At 36.5% G+C, this 18,383-nt stretch overlaps 1 protein-coding gene across 1 annotated transcript in view; it reads left to right on the top strand.

Moving 5' to 3' along the window:
- LOC143247751 (voltage-dependent calcium channel type A subunit alpha-1-like) overlaps positions 1-18,383 on the top strand; it is a 120,891-nt gene that overhangs the window by 82,679 nt on the left and 19,829 nt on the right. The window contains exons 14-23 of the mRNA XM_076496182.1: positions 1,724-1,815; positions 3,391-3,547; positions 4,408-4,535; positions 5,509-5,605; positions 10,913-11,018; positions 11,743-11,847; positions 12,442-12,551; positions 13,877-13,912; positions 14,512-14,657; positions 16,401-16,518. Of these exons, the coding sequence (XP_076352297.1) occupies positions 1,724-1,815; positions 3,391-3,547; positions 4,408-4,535; positions 5,509-5,605; positions 10,913-11,018; positions 11,743-11,847; positions 12,442-12,551; positions 13,877-13,912; positions 14,512-14,657; positions 16,401-16,518 (1,095 nt within the window). The remainder of the gene's footprint in view (positions 1-1,723; positions 1,816-3,390; positions 3,548-4,407; positions 4,536-5,508; positions 5,606-10,912; positions 11,019-11,742; positions 11,848-12,441; positions 12,552-13,876; positions 13,913-14,511; positions 14,658-16,400; positions 16,519-18,383) is intronic.

Raw genomic sequence — 18,383 nt, 5'->3', positions numbered from 1 at the left:
TGAACTTTAAACTATCACTTAAGTATAATTATATTGTTACAAATCTGCTTCAGAACTATGGTACCTTACAGTGTTAACTAAATAATAAAAATATTATATTGTTACAACTCTAGTTCAGAACCATGGTACCTTACAGTGTTACATGAATGATGTAAAATATTATATTGTTATAGATGTACCTCAGAACCATAGTACCTTACAGTGTTAACAAAATAATTTAAAGTATTGTTATAGGTGTACTTCAGAACCATGGTACCTTACAGTGGTAAATGAATACCTTAAGGTATTATATTTATGGTTTAGACAGGTATTAAGGTATTACTTGAAAAAAAACAGAATTTGTTTATTTATAGAAGACTAGAATAGTCAACAAAATGAGTGTGTAACCCTTATATATTCCTAAACTGAGGATTTTAAACGTTAAAAATAAATGCATATTTTATGAACTTTTACTTGATTGGTTAGTATAATATCACGTGACCATTTGGTTGTTTTCTGATTCGCGTGAACTGTAACTGTAAGAATTGTTATACATAAAAATATCGTATGTTTGAATTTAATTTGTGCCTTAACCCTATTTCCTCTTTAGTTTACACCATATCTTTGTTATCTCAACCAAACTGTGCTTTTAATAAACACTTTTTATTGCTTGCTTATTTCTCAGACTGGTTCTACTTGTTGTGTAGAACATAACAATTGCTGAAATGTATCGATAATGACTATATTTTTAAGTTGTTACTGAGCTATGAAATTCTTTATGCAACGATCACCCGCCATATTTGCTTTCTGTCTTGCACTCCTTTCGTTTGATCTTTTCTGTTATTTCCCATCCTGGACATCATCAGGTCTTTGGGAGCATGCAGAATCAACCAGATACAGACGTAACAACAACTTCCAAACCTTCCTTCTTTCACTGATACTCTTGTTTAGGTGAGTCCAACAACAGAGGGCGTCTTGAGGCGGGTGAAGAATCGCCGTTGTGTTTTCAGTTCTTCAAATTAAAATTATATAATTTTTCTGTTTAATACCCCAAAAATTACTTTTAAATGTGAGAAATTATAATTTTTTAAATGTCTCTAATTTAAGAGAAAGCAAAGAAAATTTGAATCAGAAAATACCGTTACATTGCAACTTAAACTGACGTTAAGAGGAACCGCGACCAGATATGTCATTAAAATACAGCGATGAAAATGTCATTCCTTACCCCAACGTGTGAGAAAAGTTGTAGCTCAGATTGTTGGAAGCCCGATAGAGTAAGAACTCTAAAACTCTGTTTGTTTGTTCATTTCAACAGTTTTCCCTGCCTGTCTGCTTGCTTCCCTGATTTTAGTATTCATCTTTAAGTAAATGTTAATGTACTCGCATTCTGTTTGCCTGTTTCACTAGTTAGAATTGATTTTGTGTTTTAAATGTAGAAGTGAAATAGGCTGTGTTAAGCCTAATAAATAATACTGTTCGTGTACTAATTCGTTGTGTCACTAGTTTAGAATTTATAGAGATCATAGAAGTGACATTGGCTGTATTAGGCCTAGTATTAATACTTTAACCGTACTGATTCGTTGTGTCACTAGTTAGAATCTGGTATGTGTTTTTATTGTTAGCGTAGAAATTCGATGTAGTGTATTTATAGAAGTGGTAGAAATGTAATAGACCGTATTAGGCCTAATGATTAATGACGTAGTGGTTCTAACTATTTACCCCATCCTTTTGTCCCCAAAATTAGGTTTTTGGTAATATCGCCCTCAACCCAGAAACATCGATAATGCGCCACAATAACTTCCGTAACTTCTTCCAAGGACTCTTGCTTCTCTTCAGGCAAGTCCCTTCTTCAAACAACTAGCAAGATCTTCTTGCAGAGGGTTTTAACTTGTAATGTCGTTTAATGATGTCTTGGCCAACAGTTAACTTGTTTTTCATCCAAGTTATTAAGACTATTTCGACTTTAGTTCTTTTTTTTTTACCAATATGGAATCCAAAAATCCGTAGAAGTTTACTCAGCATAGAACCTGACTCTAATATCCGCTTGATTTTATTGTAGAATTTGATACGAGTTACATTTTTAAACTAAGAGAAATGAAAAGTTATTTGTGAACGTTTTAACATTTTTATTAATCACAACTATTACAATTCGAAATTCAGTTTTAATAAAAATTATCGTCGTCTTCTTTCTTATACGAGACAGAAACCAAGGTATTATTTAACCCTAACTTTATTATTTTCACTACGTTACTTAATATTTATTCGTACAAATAAATTAGAGATTTGTATAGCCTGGTGGTTAGGGGACGCTCGATTCGCAATCTGCAGGTAGCAGGTTCGAATTCCCTTCACCGAACATGCTCGCCCTCTCAGTCATGAGGAAGGTGTTAAAATATGAGGGTAAGTCTCACTATTTGTTGGCGAAAGGATAGCCAAAGTGTAGGTGGTGTTGACCAGTTGCCTTCCTTCTAGTTTAAATCGTTTTATCCCCAAATTGCAAGGAGAAATGAATCTGAACACGAAATGACCAAATTATTTAATATTTGTGGAAGATTGATGGAACGTATCTATAATGAATCATGTTCTTGTTCTCGGTTTTCACAAACTTAAAGTTCCACTTAGGTAAGCCTAAATTATATGGTTTTGAAAATAACGCCTCTTTTATGGTAATACTTTACTTAAAAAAGAATTTTTTGTGATTATGAAAACAATGCTAATAGCTCAGGTGTTAATCTTTAATTTCAACATAAACAAATCGTACCGCGTGTTTCACTCTAGCAGTAAGATCTGTAAACAGTTTATTGTTGTTTACATCGAATATTGTCATCATTACAGCCCACCAGTTCCGTTGTAAACATCCTAGGTAGTTTCTAAATATAACTCTGGAACAGCTAGAATGTAACTCATTCTTCTGTTTCGTAATGTAACATTTTAGAAATGTTTAGTTTATAACTCTTGACACAATTTCACAATATAAAACTTTGCATATTTTAGGGTATAATCCTTTTCACACTATAACCCTTTACACATTTTTAGATCATAACCTTTTTCACAGTTTCAAATTCGTAATATTTTACTTTGCACCAGAATGAAACTCTCTACACAGTTGTACGGTATAAATATGGTTTACACATTTCTAGAGTATAATTTTTAACACATTTCCTGCACATGATTCAAGTTTCCAGCGTCGCTTGATCTTTAGTTCTGAATTACTAAATATTGGCAGATGAAGAAAGTGACGTGATGCCACCCAGTATGAACTTTAATAGATTAACGCATCTGAGTCGTGTAACATTCGATGTTTTTATAATAATTCTAATTAATGCCTGCTTCAGAATCACCTAAATTACTGAGCGTTAGAACTGGCGTTTCCAGAATATTCGGTAATATTCAACGTATCTCACTTTGAAGGTGTGCAACTGGAGAGAATTGGCAAACAATCATGCTGTCCTGTATCAAAGGTCGACTGTGTGACCCCAGGTCCAGTAAGTCAGGTTATGAGTGTGGCAGTAACCTTGCTTATGTGTATTTCGTCAGTTTCATCTTTTCTGCTCCTTTTGGTGAGTTAGCGAGTTTTTTATTATTATTTCGATGTATTTTCAATGTTGATCAAAATTTCTTTCTATGATCTGTTTTGATGAAAGAACAAACGTTTTTGGGGTTGTTTTATAGCACTATGTAATTGTAAACTTTGAATTCTTCCAAAGTTAAAAACTTAAACCAGAAAGTGAAATTTGTTTAATGTTCGCAACTACATGGTGTCTATGGATGGAAGACGTGCCATCTTCTGTGTCGAGATCTTCATAGGCCAAATGTCATCCTGATAAGAGATTCGACACAAAAACCGAAACTACGTGGATAACATGTTATTCTCTGTGTTTTAACACAGGTACCGAAATGACATGGACGACATGTCATTTTCTATGCTGAGACCTCCACTAGATCAGATAATATTCTGATGAACGTTCCAACGCAGGTACCGAAACGGCACCTATGATATGTAATATTTTGTGCTAAGACCTCCACTAGATGAGATAAGATTATAATGAAAGTTCCAACTCAGATACCGAAACGGCAGAGATGATATGTCATTATCTGTACTAAAACCTACAGGTTATCGAAACACATCCTGATGAAGGTTTCAGTACATTTGTTGTTGTTAATAAATGTTATAAAATTACGCCTAGTGTTAAGGTTAGATAACGCATAACAAATGAATCGAGTCTTACAAATGTATCACACTTACCTATTCAAAATTCCATCCATCTTTTGTTTTTGTTTGTTTGTTTATATTTTCTTCATGACGTCACGTCTTATGAGGAGACGAAATATGTGAAACTACAAGTTTTTTTAACCGTTTTACTTTGTGTTGAAAAAGATTTCACAATCTTACCTATTTCATTCTCTACCATTTATTAACTCTTGCAGATGCTTAACCTGTTCGTTGCTGTTATTATGGATAATTTTGATTATCTTACCCGAGATTCCTCAATTTTGGGTGCCCACCATCTTGACGAATTCATACGTGTTTGGGCTGAATACGATCCCAGTGCCAGGCAGGTTTCTTTTGTCGTTGTTTTTTTTATAAAGTTTATTCATCAGTAATTACTGATCAAAATGTACACAAATAACAAGCAGTGTGGTCACTACGAAGATAACAACATTGTTACTTTTATATCTCCCCAAACAAAACTACAGAAAAGCTTTAATTAAACAAGTACATATCTCTCTGGTCTTATTTGTCATGTAAAATAACATGAATTGTCCTGTTGGAACAACTGTCCTTCGACTTATTACTTCCATTGTACGTTTGTTTGTTTTGTTTTGAATTTCGAGCAGAGTAAGACTAGAGGGAAGGCAGCTAGTCATCACCACCCACCGCCAACTCTTGGGCTACTCTTTTACCAACGAATAGTGGGATTGACCGTCACATTATAACGCCCCACGGCTGAAAGAGCGAGCATGTTTGGTGCGACGGGGATTCGAACTCGTGACCCTCAGATTACGAGTCAAGTGCCTTAACCACCTGGCCATGCCGGACCTCCGCAGTTCGAAATTGATGATTACTGACTTGGAGTACGGCGGAAGAAGTGTGAGGACAATCCGTGCTATTTTACATGCCAAACAGGACCAGAGAAATATGTATTTGTTTAATTAAAACTTTTCCGTAGTTTTGTTTGGGGAGATATAAAAGTAACAATGTTGTTATCTTCATTTTTAAAAGTGGCCAATTAGAAAAATAACTCTCTCTGAGTTTGGAAGTTTACATTGAAATGTGTAGAGTTTATATCGACGTTTTTAAGTTTATATTCAACAGATTGTTAAGTAAGTTGTTTTATTTAATTTGAGACTGGAGACAGCTTTATTCTAATACAACATACCCAAGTGTCATTATAACTTATATGTACGTATGGTGTTTTTATCTGTTACAATAGTGCCCAATGCTTTATGTATTAAACCTCGCTTCCCTTGTCTTGAGGAAAGCTCAAATATTCTGTTTTTCTCAACTTCATTGTATTTATTTTTCAGCGGCTACATTCATTACACAGAAGTGTACGATATGTTGCGAAACATGGAACCACCGCTAGGATTCGGGAATAAGTGTCCATATAAGTTAGCATACAAGGTGAGCTAACCCTAAGTACAGTGTTAAGGCGATTAGCGATTGTTTATGTGTTCCGTTTGTAAGCAATAAATAAAACGTTTCTTCTATGTATGATTAGTAGTGTGTCTACTGATTAGAGTAATTACACTCGCAACCTGCGAGTCCCCAGTTCGTATCCCGTCACTGAAAAAGGCAGTGTTATAGACCAGGGGTTCCCAACCGGTGGGTCTCGACCCCCCAGGGGGTCGGGAAGCCTTGGCAGGGTAGTCGCGTAGCCTTGTTAGAAGTAGCTTGGGATAACATTAATTTTATTTCATCAATTACATTTTCATGCTCTTACATTTTTTTTTTTTTGGTGCAAAGCAGAACGTGTGCTACGTTAGTTCAATGTCATTAGGTGATATTATGGGTGTATGTATGCGTGCCTCTAAGTGAATGCGCCTGTGTGAATGTGTATGTGTCTGCAACTGTATGTATGTGTGTACTAGTGAGTAGCGAGTATGTGAGTGCACGCGCATGTACGTATGCTTGTGTGTCTGTTTAGCTGTGATTAAGTGTGTGTGTGCTCGCTGTCGACACGTGAGTCACATGTCCGTTGCTGATTGGTGGATGACGAATCGCACGACTGGCCACGCTCCCTTCCCTCCCAATACTTACCCCATCATTACTCTACCTGCACCCCCCACAAGTAGTCAGTGTAAGATCTACAGTTGCCAAAGCGTTCATTATTCAACATTTTTATTTTATTTTAACAAGGAGATAAGTAAGCAGTAGAGGTGAGTTGTGTCCATGGCTAAACGGCGCAGATACTTAGAATGCTACCTAAACATTGGCTTCACCACTGTGCTCGCCAACGACGGCATCGAGAAACCACAGTGTGTTTTGTGCCATGCTGTCCTGAGTGCAGAGTCAATGAAACCATCAAAACTCAAGCGTCATCTTGAGACGAAACATTCAGAACACGCAAAGAAGGGTTTGGATTTCTTCAAACTGCATGAACGGTATCTTAAAAGCCAAAGAATCGATAGAAGTGGGTCGTTTCAGCAGCAGAGTGCAGCCGTAGTGGAAGCTTCATATGAGATTGCATTCGAAATTGCTAAACAAAAAAAGCCTCAAACGATTGGAGAAACACTTCTTAAACCCTGCATGATGAAAGCAGTAAATCTTATTCTTGGAGAAGCCAGTGCAAAGAAGATGCAGCAAGTATCCCTGTCAAATAATACTATACAGAGGCGCATTTCTAAAATGTCTATGGATGTGAAGGAACAGGTTTTGACTGAAATCAAGGGTTCCCCTTTGTTCTCCTTTCAGCTCGACGAGTCAACAGATATAAGTTCATGTTCTCAGTTGCTTGTCTTCGTGAGATACATTAATTCAGGTGACATCAAAGATGAATTCTTATTCTGCAGTGCACTTGAAACTACAACAAAAGCTGATGATGTCATGGAAAAAGTTTCAACTTTTTTTCAAGACGAAGATCTTCAATGGGAAAACGTGTGTGGGGTTTGTACGGATGGGGCACCGGCTATGCTGGGATCGAAATCAAGATTCCAGTCGAGAGTGAAGAAGCCAGCATCTCAAGCAAAGGGCATCCACTGCATTATTCACCGATATGCTCTCGCCAGTAAGACTCTCCCCTGCCTCTCTGCAGGAAGTGCTTGAATCTGTAATCAAAATTGTAAATTATGTGAAGACTCAAGCACTCAACACTCGCCTATTCAAAGAACTATGCAAAGACATGAATGCTGACCACGAAGTCCTTCTCTTCTACACAGCAGTACGTTGGTTGTCGAAAGGAAACGTTATTAATCGTGTCTTTGAAATGAAAGATGAAATAAAGCTATTCCTGGAGACTCAAGAAAGGAAAGATCTTGTAGCTCACTTCGAAGATGAAGCATGGAATAAAAGGGTTGCGTACCTAGCCGACATTTTTGACCAGATGAACAAGCTCAATTTGAAGCTTCAAGGAAGGGAAACACATGTTCTCCTTTTTCAAGATAGTCTTCGGGCCTTTGTTTCCAAACTGCAGAACTGGCGTCGGAAAACCAATCTTGGAAACATCGCTATGTTTGAAAAACTTTGTGGAGTGACGGATGAGTCTCAGATCCAACTGGATCAGTTCCTCAAGGATGAGATTACTGAACATCTTCAGTCTCTAGAAAAGGAAGTCGAGCGTTACTTCCCTGAGCTATCACAGGAACAGGAGGCCCTAGTAAGGAACCCATTTTGTACTGAACTTGATGTATCCAGCATCCCAGATGATATCCAAGATGAATTTCTGGATCTAAGGAACGACTCTTCAGCTCGTGATCTCTTCAAGGTGAAATCCGTGATTCAGTTCTGGTGCGTTATGTATCAGTCATACTCCAAAGTCAGCATGATAGCTTCACGTGTCCTTGTTCCATTTGCTTCTACCAACTTGTATGAGGCAGGATTTTCCACTCTTGTCAATATAAAAACAAAGAATAGGAACAGATTGGATGTTGGAGATGACATGAGACTGGCTCTAACAAACGCTCGGCCACGAATTTCAAAGCTTGCTGCTGAAATGCAACATCAGGCATCTCACTAGCTGGGTTGGATAGCTGTTCAAACCTATGTTAATATTATTTTAAGAAATATATGTTCTTTTTGTGAATTCAGGTTGGACCAATGTGATTTAATTTGCTAATAAATAATTACAGAATTTTTAAATATTTTCTTTAGATGTTTCTTTCCCTCTCCTTCACAGAAAATAAAAGAAAAATTGAGCTGCTGATAGTAAGCCCTAAGTAGGGGGTCACATGGGTTTCAAACTTTTAGGTAAGGGGTCGCGAGTGTCAAAGGTTGGGAACCCTGTAATATAGACAGTCCTAGTTTACTTAGGTATAGAGTAGCCCAAGAGTTGGCAATGGGTAGTGTTGACTAGCTGTTTCCCTTCTAGTCTGCAATTTCTAAGTTGAGGGTAGTTGTCACAAATAACACTCTAATAGCCTTGCGTGAAATTAAACAACCGACTAGTGGCGCTTTGGATAATTTAATTTGGTAACATTATGATTCACTATTTTCAGTGATATTTGCATATAGTATCTCTCTGTTTAATATAAATTTCACGTTGCATTTATTGTTAATTACACTTAGTTGGCCCGACATGGCCAGATGGTTAAGACGCTCGACTCGTAATCCGAGGGTTGCAGGTTCGAATCCCCGTCACACCACAAATGCTCGCTCTTTCATCCGTGGAGGCATTATAATATTACAGACAATTCCCCTACTCGTTGATAAAAGAGTAGCCCAAGAGTTGGCAGTGGGTGGTGATGACTAGCTGCTTTCCCTCTTGTCTTACACTGCTAAATTAGGGACGGGTAGCGCAGATAGCCCTCGAGTAGCTCTGCGCGAAATTTAAAAAACAACACACTTTGTCATTAGTGTTTCTCTGAAGCCCAGCGCTGCGTGAGTGGCTAGCATGCTCCCTTCTGTAGTCAAAGATTCATGGTTCGTGTACCGTTACCACAGAAAAATAAATATTGCTCCTCACTTTGGGGTTCTTGTTGAAAATAACTGTCGCTCTATTCATTATCTTCCCTTAAAATCAATTAAGGACGGCTGGCTTAAATAGTTATTTTATAGTCTCTCGCGGATAATCCAAAGAAGCAAGACCAAATACTTAATGTTTTTTATGTGTGCTTATGTTCTTAAATAATACCACGATTTCTGAACATTATTTCACTTTTATATTTGGTTATAGAATTTTAAAGACAGTGGTGAAATAGAATGAAACAAGGTTACTATCGTCACATTTCACAAACTGTAGAATAGCCTGCTAAAATTGAACAAAAACAACGTACACTGAGATTGTTTTAAAAAGTATAATATTGGTCATAGTTGTGACCAATAGTTGGTCACAAAAGTTGTGATTTTAAAAGTAAAATATTTACTTCAGTAGCTTTTAAAAGTCTCAGGACTCTTGCCCGAACAATCAGAATTCTTTTTGGCCAAATATTACAATAAGATATGAAAATAACTTCCGCCATCTTCTCAGTTACGTAATCAGCTAATCTCGTCAAAAGCACACAATACGAAACGATCTTTAATAGTGATTTGGTTTGTTTTTTTAATTTCGCGCAGAGCTACACGAGGGCTATCTGCGATAGCCGTCCCTAATTTAGCAGTGTAAGACTGGAAGGAAGGTAGCTAGTCATCATCGCCCACCGCCAACTCTTGGGCTAGTCTTTTACTAACGAATAGTAGGATTGACCGTAACATTATAACACCCCCACGGCTGAAAAGGCGCGCGTGTTTGGTGTGACGGGGATTCGAACTCGTGACTTTCGAGTCGAGTGCCTTTACCACCTGGCCATGCCGGACCTTTGAGTAGTGGTATTAAAATGTTCAACAGTATTTATAAAATGTGGTCAGTATAAATTTATGTTAGGGTACTTTAATCGTGATCATTATCAGGATATTAAGGTATTTAGTTTCGATAACAGCGAATCAACACAGTGCATTGCCTGTGTAACTCGAACCTGGAATTCTTAGTTGTTCGTGATAATGTGAAGTGATTGGTTAGATACTTCCCTTCACTATTTAATAATTTTAAATATATATCTGATAGTTAAATTTCATCTGCACAGTACAAGGCTTAATGATTAGTATGTGCTGCAGATCCAGGGTTCGAGACTTTGAAGACGCTTGTTATTTTCAGCTGAAAGCATGTTGTGCAAGCAACATTGAATCTTGGCATTCAGTTTTTTTAAAAAAAAGTCCCCCGCTGGTACAGTGATAAGTCCACGGATTTATAACGCTAAAGTCAGGATTCCGATTCCTCTCAATGGACTCAACAGATAGCGTGATGTGGCTTTACTATTAAAAACACACACACACAAAGAGCTGGACAAAAACCGCTATGTCGACAGATGCTACCCTAAATTGTAAATAAGCATTCCTAAATCCTAGAGGTTTTTATGTTTTTATTCTGTATGTGAGAGGAGTGAAGTTCATGTTGAAAATTCCAGTTCCTAAACAGTCTGGAAAACTTGTATACTATTTCTGAATTTAACGTACGTTAAACCATAGAATGTAAACTTAGGTTTTTTATTACACTTCATTAAATCTTTAAATTACACCTAAATTTAAATTTATACAAACTTGGAGAGTTTTAATAATTACCAGATTGCTCTTGCGTCACCCCGAATAGAATCTATAATTCTCCATCTGGTAAGTTTTAATTTGTAAGCTAACCATTAAGATTTGGTAACTCTCTTTCAGTTTTAAATCACGATATAATATTTGGTTATTTGACTCTGTTTTCTCAGCACTAATCTCTCATTTTATCTTTATATTGAGCAGAAGTTAATTCGCATGAACATGCCGATATTAGAAGAAGGAAAAGTGAATTTCACCACAACACTTTTTGCTTTGATTCGAGAGAATCTAAACATCATGATGAGACCAGGTAAGATAGCTGATTGTCGAATCTGTATAAAAGATTGTAATTTATTTCGGTGATGATTTTGACAGTGATTTTTGTCATGATAAGGGGAGGGGGTTGCTATGGATTTTCCCCTTTCCTAATGTTTCGTTAAAACGATCAAGATTCGATTCCTGGGCTGAATTGATCTTCGTGTCTGAGAAGCTCCATATCAGGACCGCGCTCCAATACCGCACCTGAAAAAGGAACGAAAGCTAGTAAGCCTATTGTCAAAGTTGACACAATCCACCTCGATCATTGAAATGTAAAAGTAGAAACTATCTTTAAAAGACCCTCAGAGGATTTATAACGCTCTTAAAATCGGTTTTCGATGTCCGTGGTGGGCACAGCACAAATAGCCCATTGCACAGCTTTGTGTCTAACAACATACAATCTTTAAAGATAAGTAACTGATCATTTGATTACTATTATTAGAGATGTTAATCTCTTTAACAAAATATTGTATTATCGCTTGAATATAAGTGGTACAAAAATATGAGGCCTTAAAAACTTCTGTCTTACTTGTGTGTATCAAAACTACCTAAGTGTGCAGTAGAAAAGAAACAGTTGTCGTCCTAGCAATAACTCAGTGGTAACGGAGTTGATTAATTAGGGGTTCGATTCCCTTGACAGCAGATATCCCGATGTGGATTTTTTATGAGAAAAACAAACGAATGTAATAATCAATTATATTATGCGTTTTTTTCAGCGGACGAGATGGATTTAGCCGACAGAGAACTAAGAGAGATGATAAGAAAATTATGGTCTTTTCACGTGAAGAAATTATTTAACAAGATATTACCTGAAGGCGATGGTAGGCCTAACCAAAACTGTTTTATTCAGTACTTTTATTACGACTTTTGTATTCTTAAGATAGAAACGATATAAGTTAGTGTACAGTGACTTAAGATTCGTAAGGAGTGGAAACATATTTAAATTCTGAGGTCAGAATAACCCAAGAAATCTTATAATCAAACTGTCCACCATCTTCCAGAAACAGAAATACAGTTCCATAATTTCTCAGCTTTATTTTAAAACTGAAAAACAATAATCATTCAACTTGTATGTGGTCTTCGAGTACCAGTGTTTTATCAGTAGAATAGGTGTTGTAGTCAGACACTAAGTAATCATTTCTGTAGACAACTTATAAAATATACATAATACTAACATATTCTTTCATTTTTTCATATAATTACTTATTTTCTATCAGCCAACGTTCAGTAATGTTCTTTTCTTTCTCTGACCTTAACAGATTTTGGTACTAATGGTTTCCATTTCACACTGTGTGTAGTTTCCTTCGCTTTAGTATCATAATAATAATAAAGTTCTATTATCTATGATCCATTTTTATGACTTATTTCCACTTCTATAAAGTTTTTTTTTTTTTCTTAATCATCCAATCAAACAGTCCTCCGAGAAGGAAGTCTTACTGTTGGAAAAATATATGCAGGTCTGTTAATTCTGGAAAACTGGAAATGTACGAGATTTGGCCGGTTATCCACTGAAGAAAAGCTCTCGGTTGGTTATAGTTATAAGTGTATCTCGATTTTAACACGTTGTTAATTAGTTGGCTGTACACTCTAATGTTTGGTAGCTTTAAGATAGTTTTAATTAATTAACCTGACTTAATTTTAACAGTAAAACCGACAAGAATGTTAATTAATTAAAAACTACGTCACACGAGACAGTTCAAAGACGACTGAACCGTGTAATATTTACGAAAAGCAGAATTAATCTGATAGAACAGTATTTTCAATTGTTTTTAAACAGTTCTTCTCAGATCATGGCCAGGTGGTTAAGGCACTCGACTCGTAATCTGAGGGTCGCGGATTCGAATCCCCGTCACACCAAACACGTTCGTTCTTTCACCTGTGGGGGCGTTATAATTTGTCGGTCAATTCCACTACTCGTTGGTTAAAGAGTAGCCAAACAGTTGATGGTGGGGATGACTAGCTGCTTTACCCCTAGCCTTATATTGCTAACTTAGGGACGGCTAGCGCAGATAGCCCTTGTGTAGCTTTCCGCGAAATTCAAAACAAACCAATCCCTCTCAGATTTCAATTAGTGTCAAACATTTTCTGTAAATAATAAAATAGATTTATTAAATTAATTGTTCTGTTGTATTAATATTTATTCCCAGTTTCTTAAAATATTGAATCAGTGCTTCAGACTAGAATGTTTTATTGTCAACATTATCGTAACAAAAGTAATATTTTGAGAGTTTCATAAGTTATAACTCTAACCTACCTGCAAGATCCGTAATTAATAGCTTTGAAAAACTTTAATATTTTGACGAATCAAAACTGAGTAGTTTTAACCCTGAATCGTAAATCAACCAATCATGTATTACCAATTTATTTTCGTGATTAACCTGTGTGTATTGTAACTTCTGTAACGGGCTACACTTTGTTTAGTTTTTGAATTTCGTGCAAAGCTACACGAGGACTACCTGCGCTAGCCGTCCCTGATTTAGCAGTGTAAGAGTAGAGGGAAGGCAGCTAGTCATCACCACCCGCCGCCAACTCTTGGGCTACTCTTTTACCAACGAAAAGTGGGATTTACCGTCACATTATAACGCTCCCACGGCTGAAGAGGCGAGCATGTTTGGTGTGACGGAGATTCGAACCCGGGATTACGAGTCCAGCACCTTAACCACCTGGCCATGCTGGGCCGGCTACACTTTAAGACCAATCTTTAAACAACTAAGGATGTTTCTTATCTTCTTGGTACAGTTTCCAGTTTTAATTAGGACGTGAACTCTGTAGTTTGTGTTGCTAAAGTTTAGTTTGTGTTTTCATATGTGATGCCGATATTAATGAGCGTCATTGTTTGTTTTGTTTCAGAAGGAAAATCCTCCTTCTCCTCAAAGTGATTCGACGGTAAATGTTCCTTCATGTGTCTTTCCTTGTAACGTTTACATCACAAAATCCTCAACCTTACGGCCAAAACTCGATGGACACAGTTTTGGATTTCACTTTCAAATAATTCTCACAATTTATATTTTGTAAATGATTTGTGATCTTTGTTCTAAAAGTGACATCTATCGGTCGCTAAGGAAGTTACGAAGTTGTTTATTCTTGTACCGTTTCTTTGTTTTTATTCAGTTATACCAGTTTTATAAAGTTGAGATCTTACATCATTCATCTTGATAAAGCTTTTCATGTCCTTATTTTGGTAATGAGGTAAGAATGATGTTTGTTTACCAGGTAATAACAAGATAAACACTAATAGTAATAAAGACGAGACTTCGACTGGAATAAAGTTGTTGTTTTTCGTCATAATCTGAAGAGCAATAGTCATTGTTTTTTTTCGTCGTTATCTGAAGAACAAAGGTCATTGTTTTTTTTTCTTTATAAATTTATTACGAAAGTATCTTCAATCATTCAAAACAGTTTGCAAGGTAAGTATACCTGTCTCAGCTGATACATATATTACTTTGTTATAATTTTCTATAAATGACCTCCTTCCACATCTTCAGCGACCATCCTTGCTACATCGCTTGATGGGCGTGGTCAGGAATTCCAACTCACACACTAGTCTCAACCAGGAGGACGAACAGTTTGAAGATGCTGAATGCCGATCTGTTCATTCTAGAAGAGGGTCTTTCAGGAACTCACGACTCAGGTAAAACGTTTGTTTTATCCAGTGTTAAACTGTCAGAGAGGATATTCATAGTTCATTTGGGCACAACAAATTCTAACCAGACATCAGAACCCAACCAGGCTGATCAAAAAAGCACTAGGAGGTCCCAAGGGTACTCTGGAACTTTCTGAAGTCTGGTTAGGACACTTCAGAACTTCTTAAAGTCTAACCAGACATCAGAACCCAACCAAGCTGATCAAAAAATCACTAGAAGGTCCCAATGGTACTCTGGAACTTTCTGAAGTCTGATTAGGGCACTTTAGAACTTTTTAAAGTCTAACCAGACATCAGAACCCAACCAAGCTGATCAAAAAACACTAGAAGGTCCCAAGGGTACTCTGGAACTTTCTGAAGTCTGGTTAGGACACTTCAGAACTTCTTAAAGTCTGGTTATTTCCATCAGACTTTAAAAATTCTCCAATATTACACAGTATCTTCCATTGTTAAACTGAGGCAGTAATGACAGGCCAGCAAAGACATACAAATAGTGAGTAGCCCCATACACCTCAACTGTAGCTAGGAGAACGACAGCACTGTGCAGCTCCATCCACTTCAACTGTAACTATGGAAACTACAGTACGGTGTAGACCCATCCACTTCAACTGTAACTATGGAAACTACAGTACAGTGTAGACCTATCCACTTCAACTGTAGCTATGGAAACTACAGTACGGTGTAGACCCATCCACTTCAACTGTAGCTAAGGAAACGACAGTACTGTGTAGACCCATCAATCTCAACTGTAGTTACAGACATGAAAAAAACTGAGTAGCCCTTCACGACTAGTAAGACACCTGGTGAAAGATTTGATAATGAAATTTACTAATACTTAAACTTTACATGACAGAATTGACTTATTTCTGTTAATTTATTTGACTTACTTATTCTGATAGGGGTAGCCTAGAAATTAGTGTGCTGAACCGTAAATCCGAGGGTCCATGGTTTGCATCCCATTGCAGTACAATTGCACTCCATATTTTTGGACATTCGTTAAAGTAACTGAAACATTCAGATACAATAGTCCAAGAGTTTAGGGTCAGTGTTTTTGACTAATAACCTATAAACTAAAAATCAGGAATGGTTAACCCTTGTGAACATTTTCGTGAATAACAAATAGCTAATTAGTTGTTGGAAGTGTATACGACTACGTCTTTTAACGAATTATCAGACAACGTATACAACAATGAACTATTTCATTTCATTCATAACACACAGAGAAGTTGTTTACACTCAATCAAATTGCATACTGTTATAGTGTAGTTTTAGTCAGACTACGTGTTGTTGTAGTGTAGTTTTAGTGAGATTACGTGTTGTTGTAGTGTAGTTTTAGTGAGATTACGTGTTGTTGTAGTGTAGTTTTAGTCAGATTACGTGTTGTTGTAGTGTAGTTTTAGTCAGATTACGTGTTGTTGTAGTGTAGTTTTAGTCAGATTACGTGTTGTTGTTGTGTAGTTTAGTCAGATTACGTGTTGTTGTAGTGTAGTTTTAGTCAGATTACGTGTTGTTGTAGTGTAGTTTTAGTCAGATTACGTGTTGTTGTAGTGTAGTTTTAGTCAGATTACGTGTTGTCGTAGTGCAGTTTTAGTCAGATTACGTGTTGTTGTAGTGTAGTTCTAGTCAGATTACGTGTTGTTGTAGTGTAGTTTTAGTCAGATTACGTGTTGTTGTTGTGTAGTTTAGTCAGATTACGTGTTGTTGTAGTGTAACAATAATCTTTCTTCATAGTATCGACAAAACCAACGACAACCAGGACAGGACTTGGCAACGGTCGTTCAGTTTCCTCCGTCGCGGAAGTACTCGAAGAAAGGAGCGCGGAGGAGACGATGAACAATCAGAGTCTCAGGTCTGGTAGCGAGAGTGCATGATTACCTCACTGGAGGGGCTTAATCACGCTCTATGCATGGCTGATACACCATAGCAGCATGGACAGCAAGGTGTTACGTTGCATGAACATTGCTTGAAACGCACTTTCCCGTGAAAATGTGTGATTATTGTAAAATAATAATTAATTATTGGTTTAATAATTCTCATGTGTGTATAAATAAATGATCTTTAAGAAATGTTATTCGCATTACGTGGGTTTTGCAGTAAATTTCGGGTGTTCATGGAAGGTTTTTCTAGTCCTAGTAATTTTCACCCCAATTGTCTGGTGACCCGGTCATTCCTTGGCTAGTGACTTTCCCAGGGCTAGCGATCCTTTTGTCGTGGCTACTCTTCATTTCCCAATGCTGTTGACCATTTTATTTCTAGTGACCCTTTCTTTCTCGCCGCTGGTGACCATACTTATATCAGCTATAGAACCATTTCTTTTATTATTTAAAATAAGATAGAAATGTTATCAGTTAGCCCGAGTGGTGGCGGGTGAAATGAAACGTTATTTATGGTTACGGTACGGGTCTTATGGATTACACATACCTGTGTTGTGAAGTATTATAAATCAGTAGTGTGTGGTAAGATTACCATAATAAAACATAATGGTTATATTACCACAATGGTCACTTTACCATGATTAAAAACAGGGTTATATTACCACAATAAAACACTATGGTTACATTACCACAGTAAAACACAATGGTCACTTTACCATAATAAAACACAGGGTTATATTACCACAATAAAACATAATGGTCACGTTACCACAATAAAAATGTATGGTTTCATTACCGCAGTAATACACAGTGGTCACTTTACCACAATAAAACACAATGGTCACTTTACCATAATAAAACACAGGTTATATTACCACAATAAAGCACAATGGTCACTTTACCATAATAAAACATAATGGTTGCATTACCACAATAAAACAATGGTTGCATAAACAGAGTAAAACACAATGCTTACATAACCACAGTAAAACATAATGGTCACTTTACCACAATAAAACACAATAGTTACATTACCATAATAAAACGATGGTTACATTACCATAATAAAACGATGGTTACATTACCACAATAAAACATTATGGTTACTTTACCACCATAAAACACAATGGTTACATTACCATAGTAAAACACAATGATCATTTTACCACGATAAGATATAATGGTTACTTCACTACAATAAAGCACAATGGCTACTTTACCACGATAAGACACAATGGTTACTGTACCAAAATAAAACACTGGTTATATTACCACAATAAAACACAATGGTTATATTGCCATAATAAAACAATGGTTACATTACCACAGTTAAACATAATGGTTACTTTACTACAGTAACACACAATGGTCACTTTACCACCATAAAACACAATGATTACATTACCACAGTAAAACACAATGGTCACTTTACCCCAATAAGACACAATGGTTACTTTCCTACAATAACACACAATGGTTACTTTACCATAGTAAAACATAATGGTTTCTTTATTACAATAAAACATAATGTTACATTACCACAAAGTTTAAGACGCTCTTAATAGTTGCGTGGAATTCAAAGTAATCAGATATATTTATAGAATATATATTTCTGAAAGTGAATACGAAAACCTCTTTATATTTAAGTTGGGACAAATGTAAATAGTACATACATATTTATTAACAATTTTAACGTTTTGGCCCATGGTTACGTGTCCGTGTATGTTGTTAAGCCTAATTCAGTTACCGATGAACGTTTGTATTAGATCCAATACAAGATTTTAAAACCCGAAATGAGTCCCCAGTTGGACAGCAGTCTTACGACGCTAAAATCTGGGTT

The sequence above is a fragment of the Tachypleus tridentatus genome, chromosome 3 (assembly GCF_004210375.1).
Source record: "Tachypleus tridentatus isolate NWPU-2018 chromosome 3, ASM421037v1, whole genome shotgun sequence".
NCBI classification, from domain to species: domain Eukaryota; kingdom Metazoa; phylum Arthropoda; class Merostomata; order Xiphosura; family Limulidae; genus Tachypleus; species Tachypleus tridentatus.
This window is presented reverse-complemented; position numbering and strand designations above follow the sequence as displayed.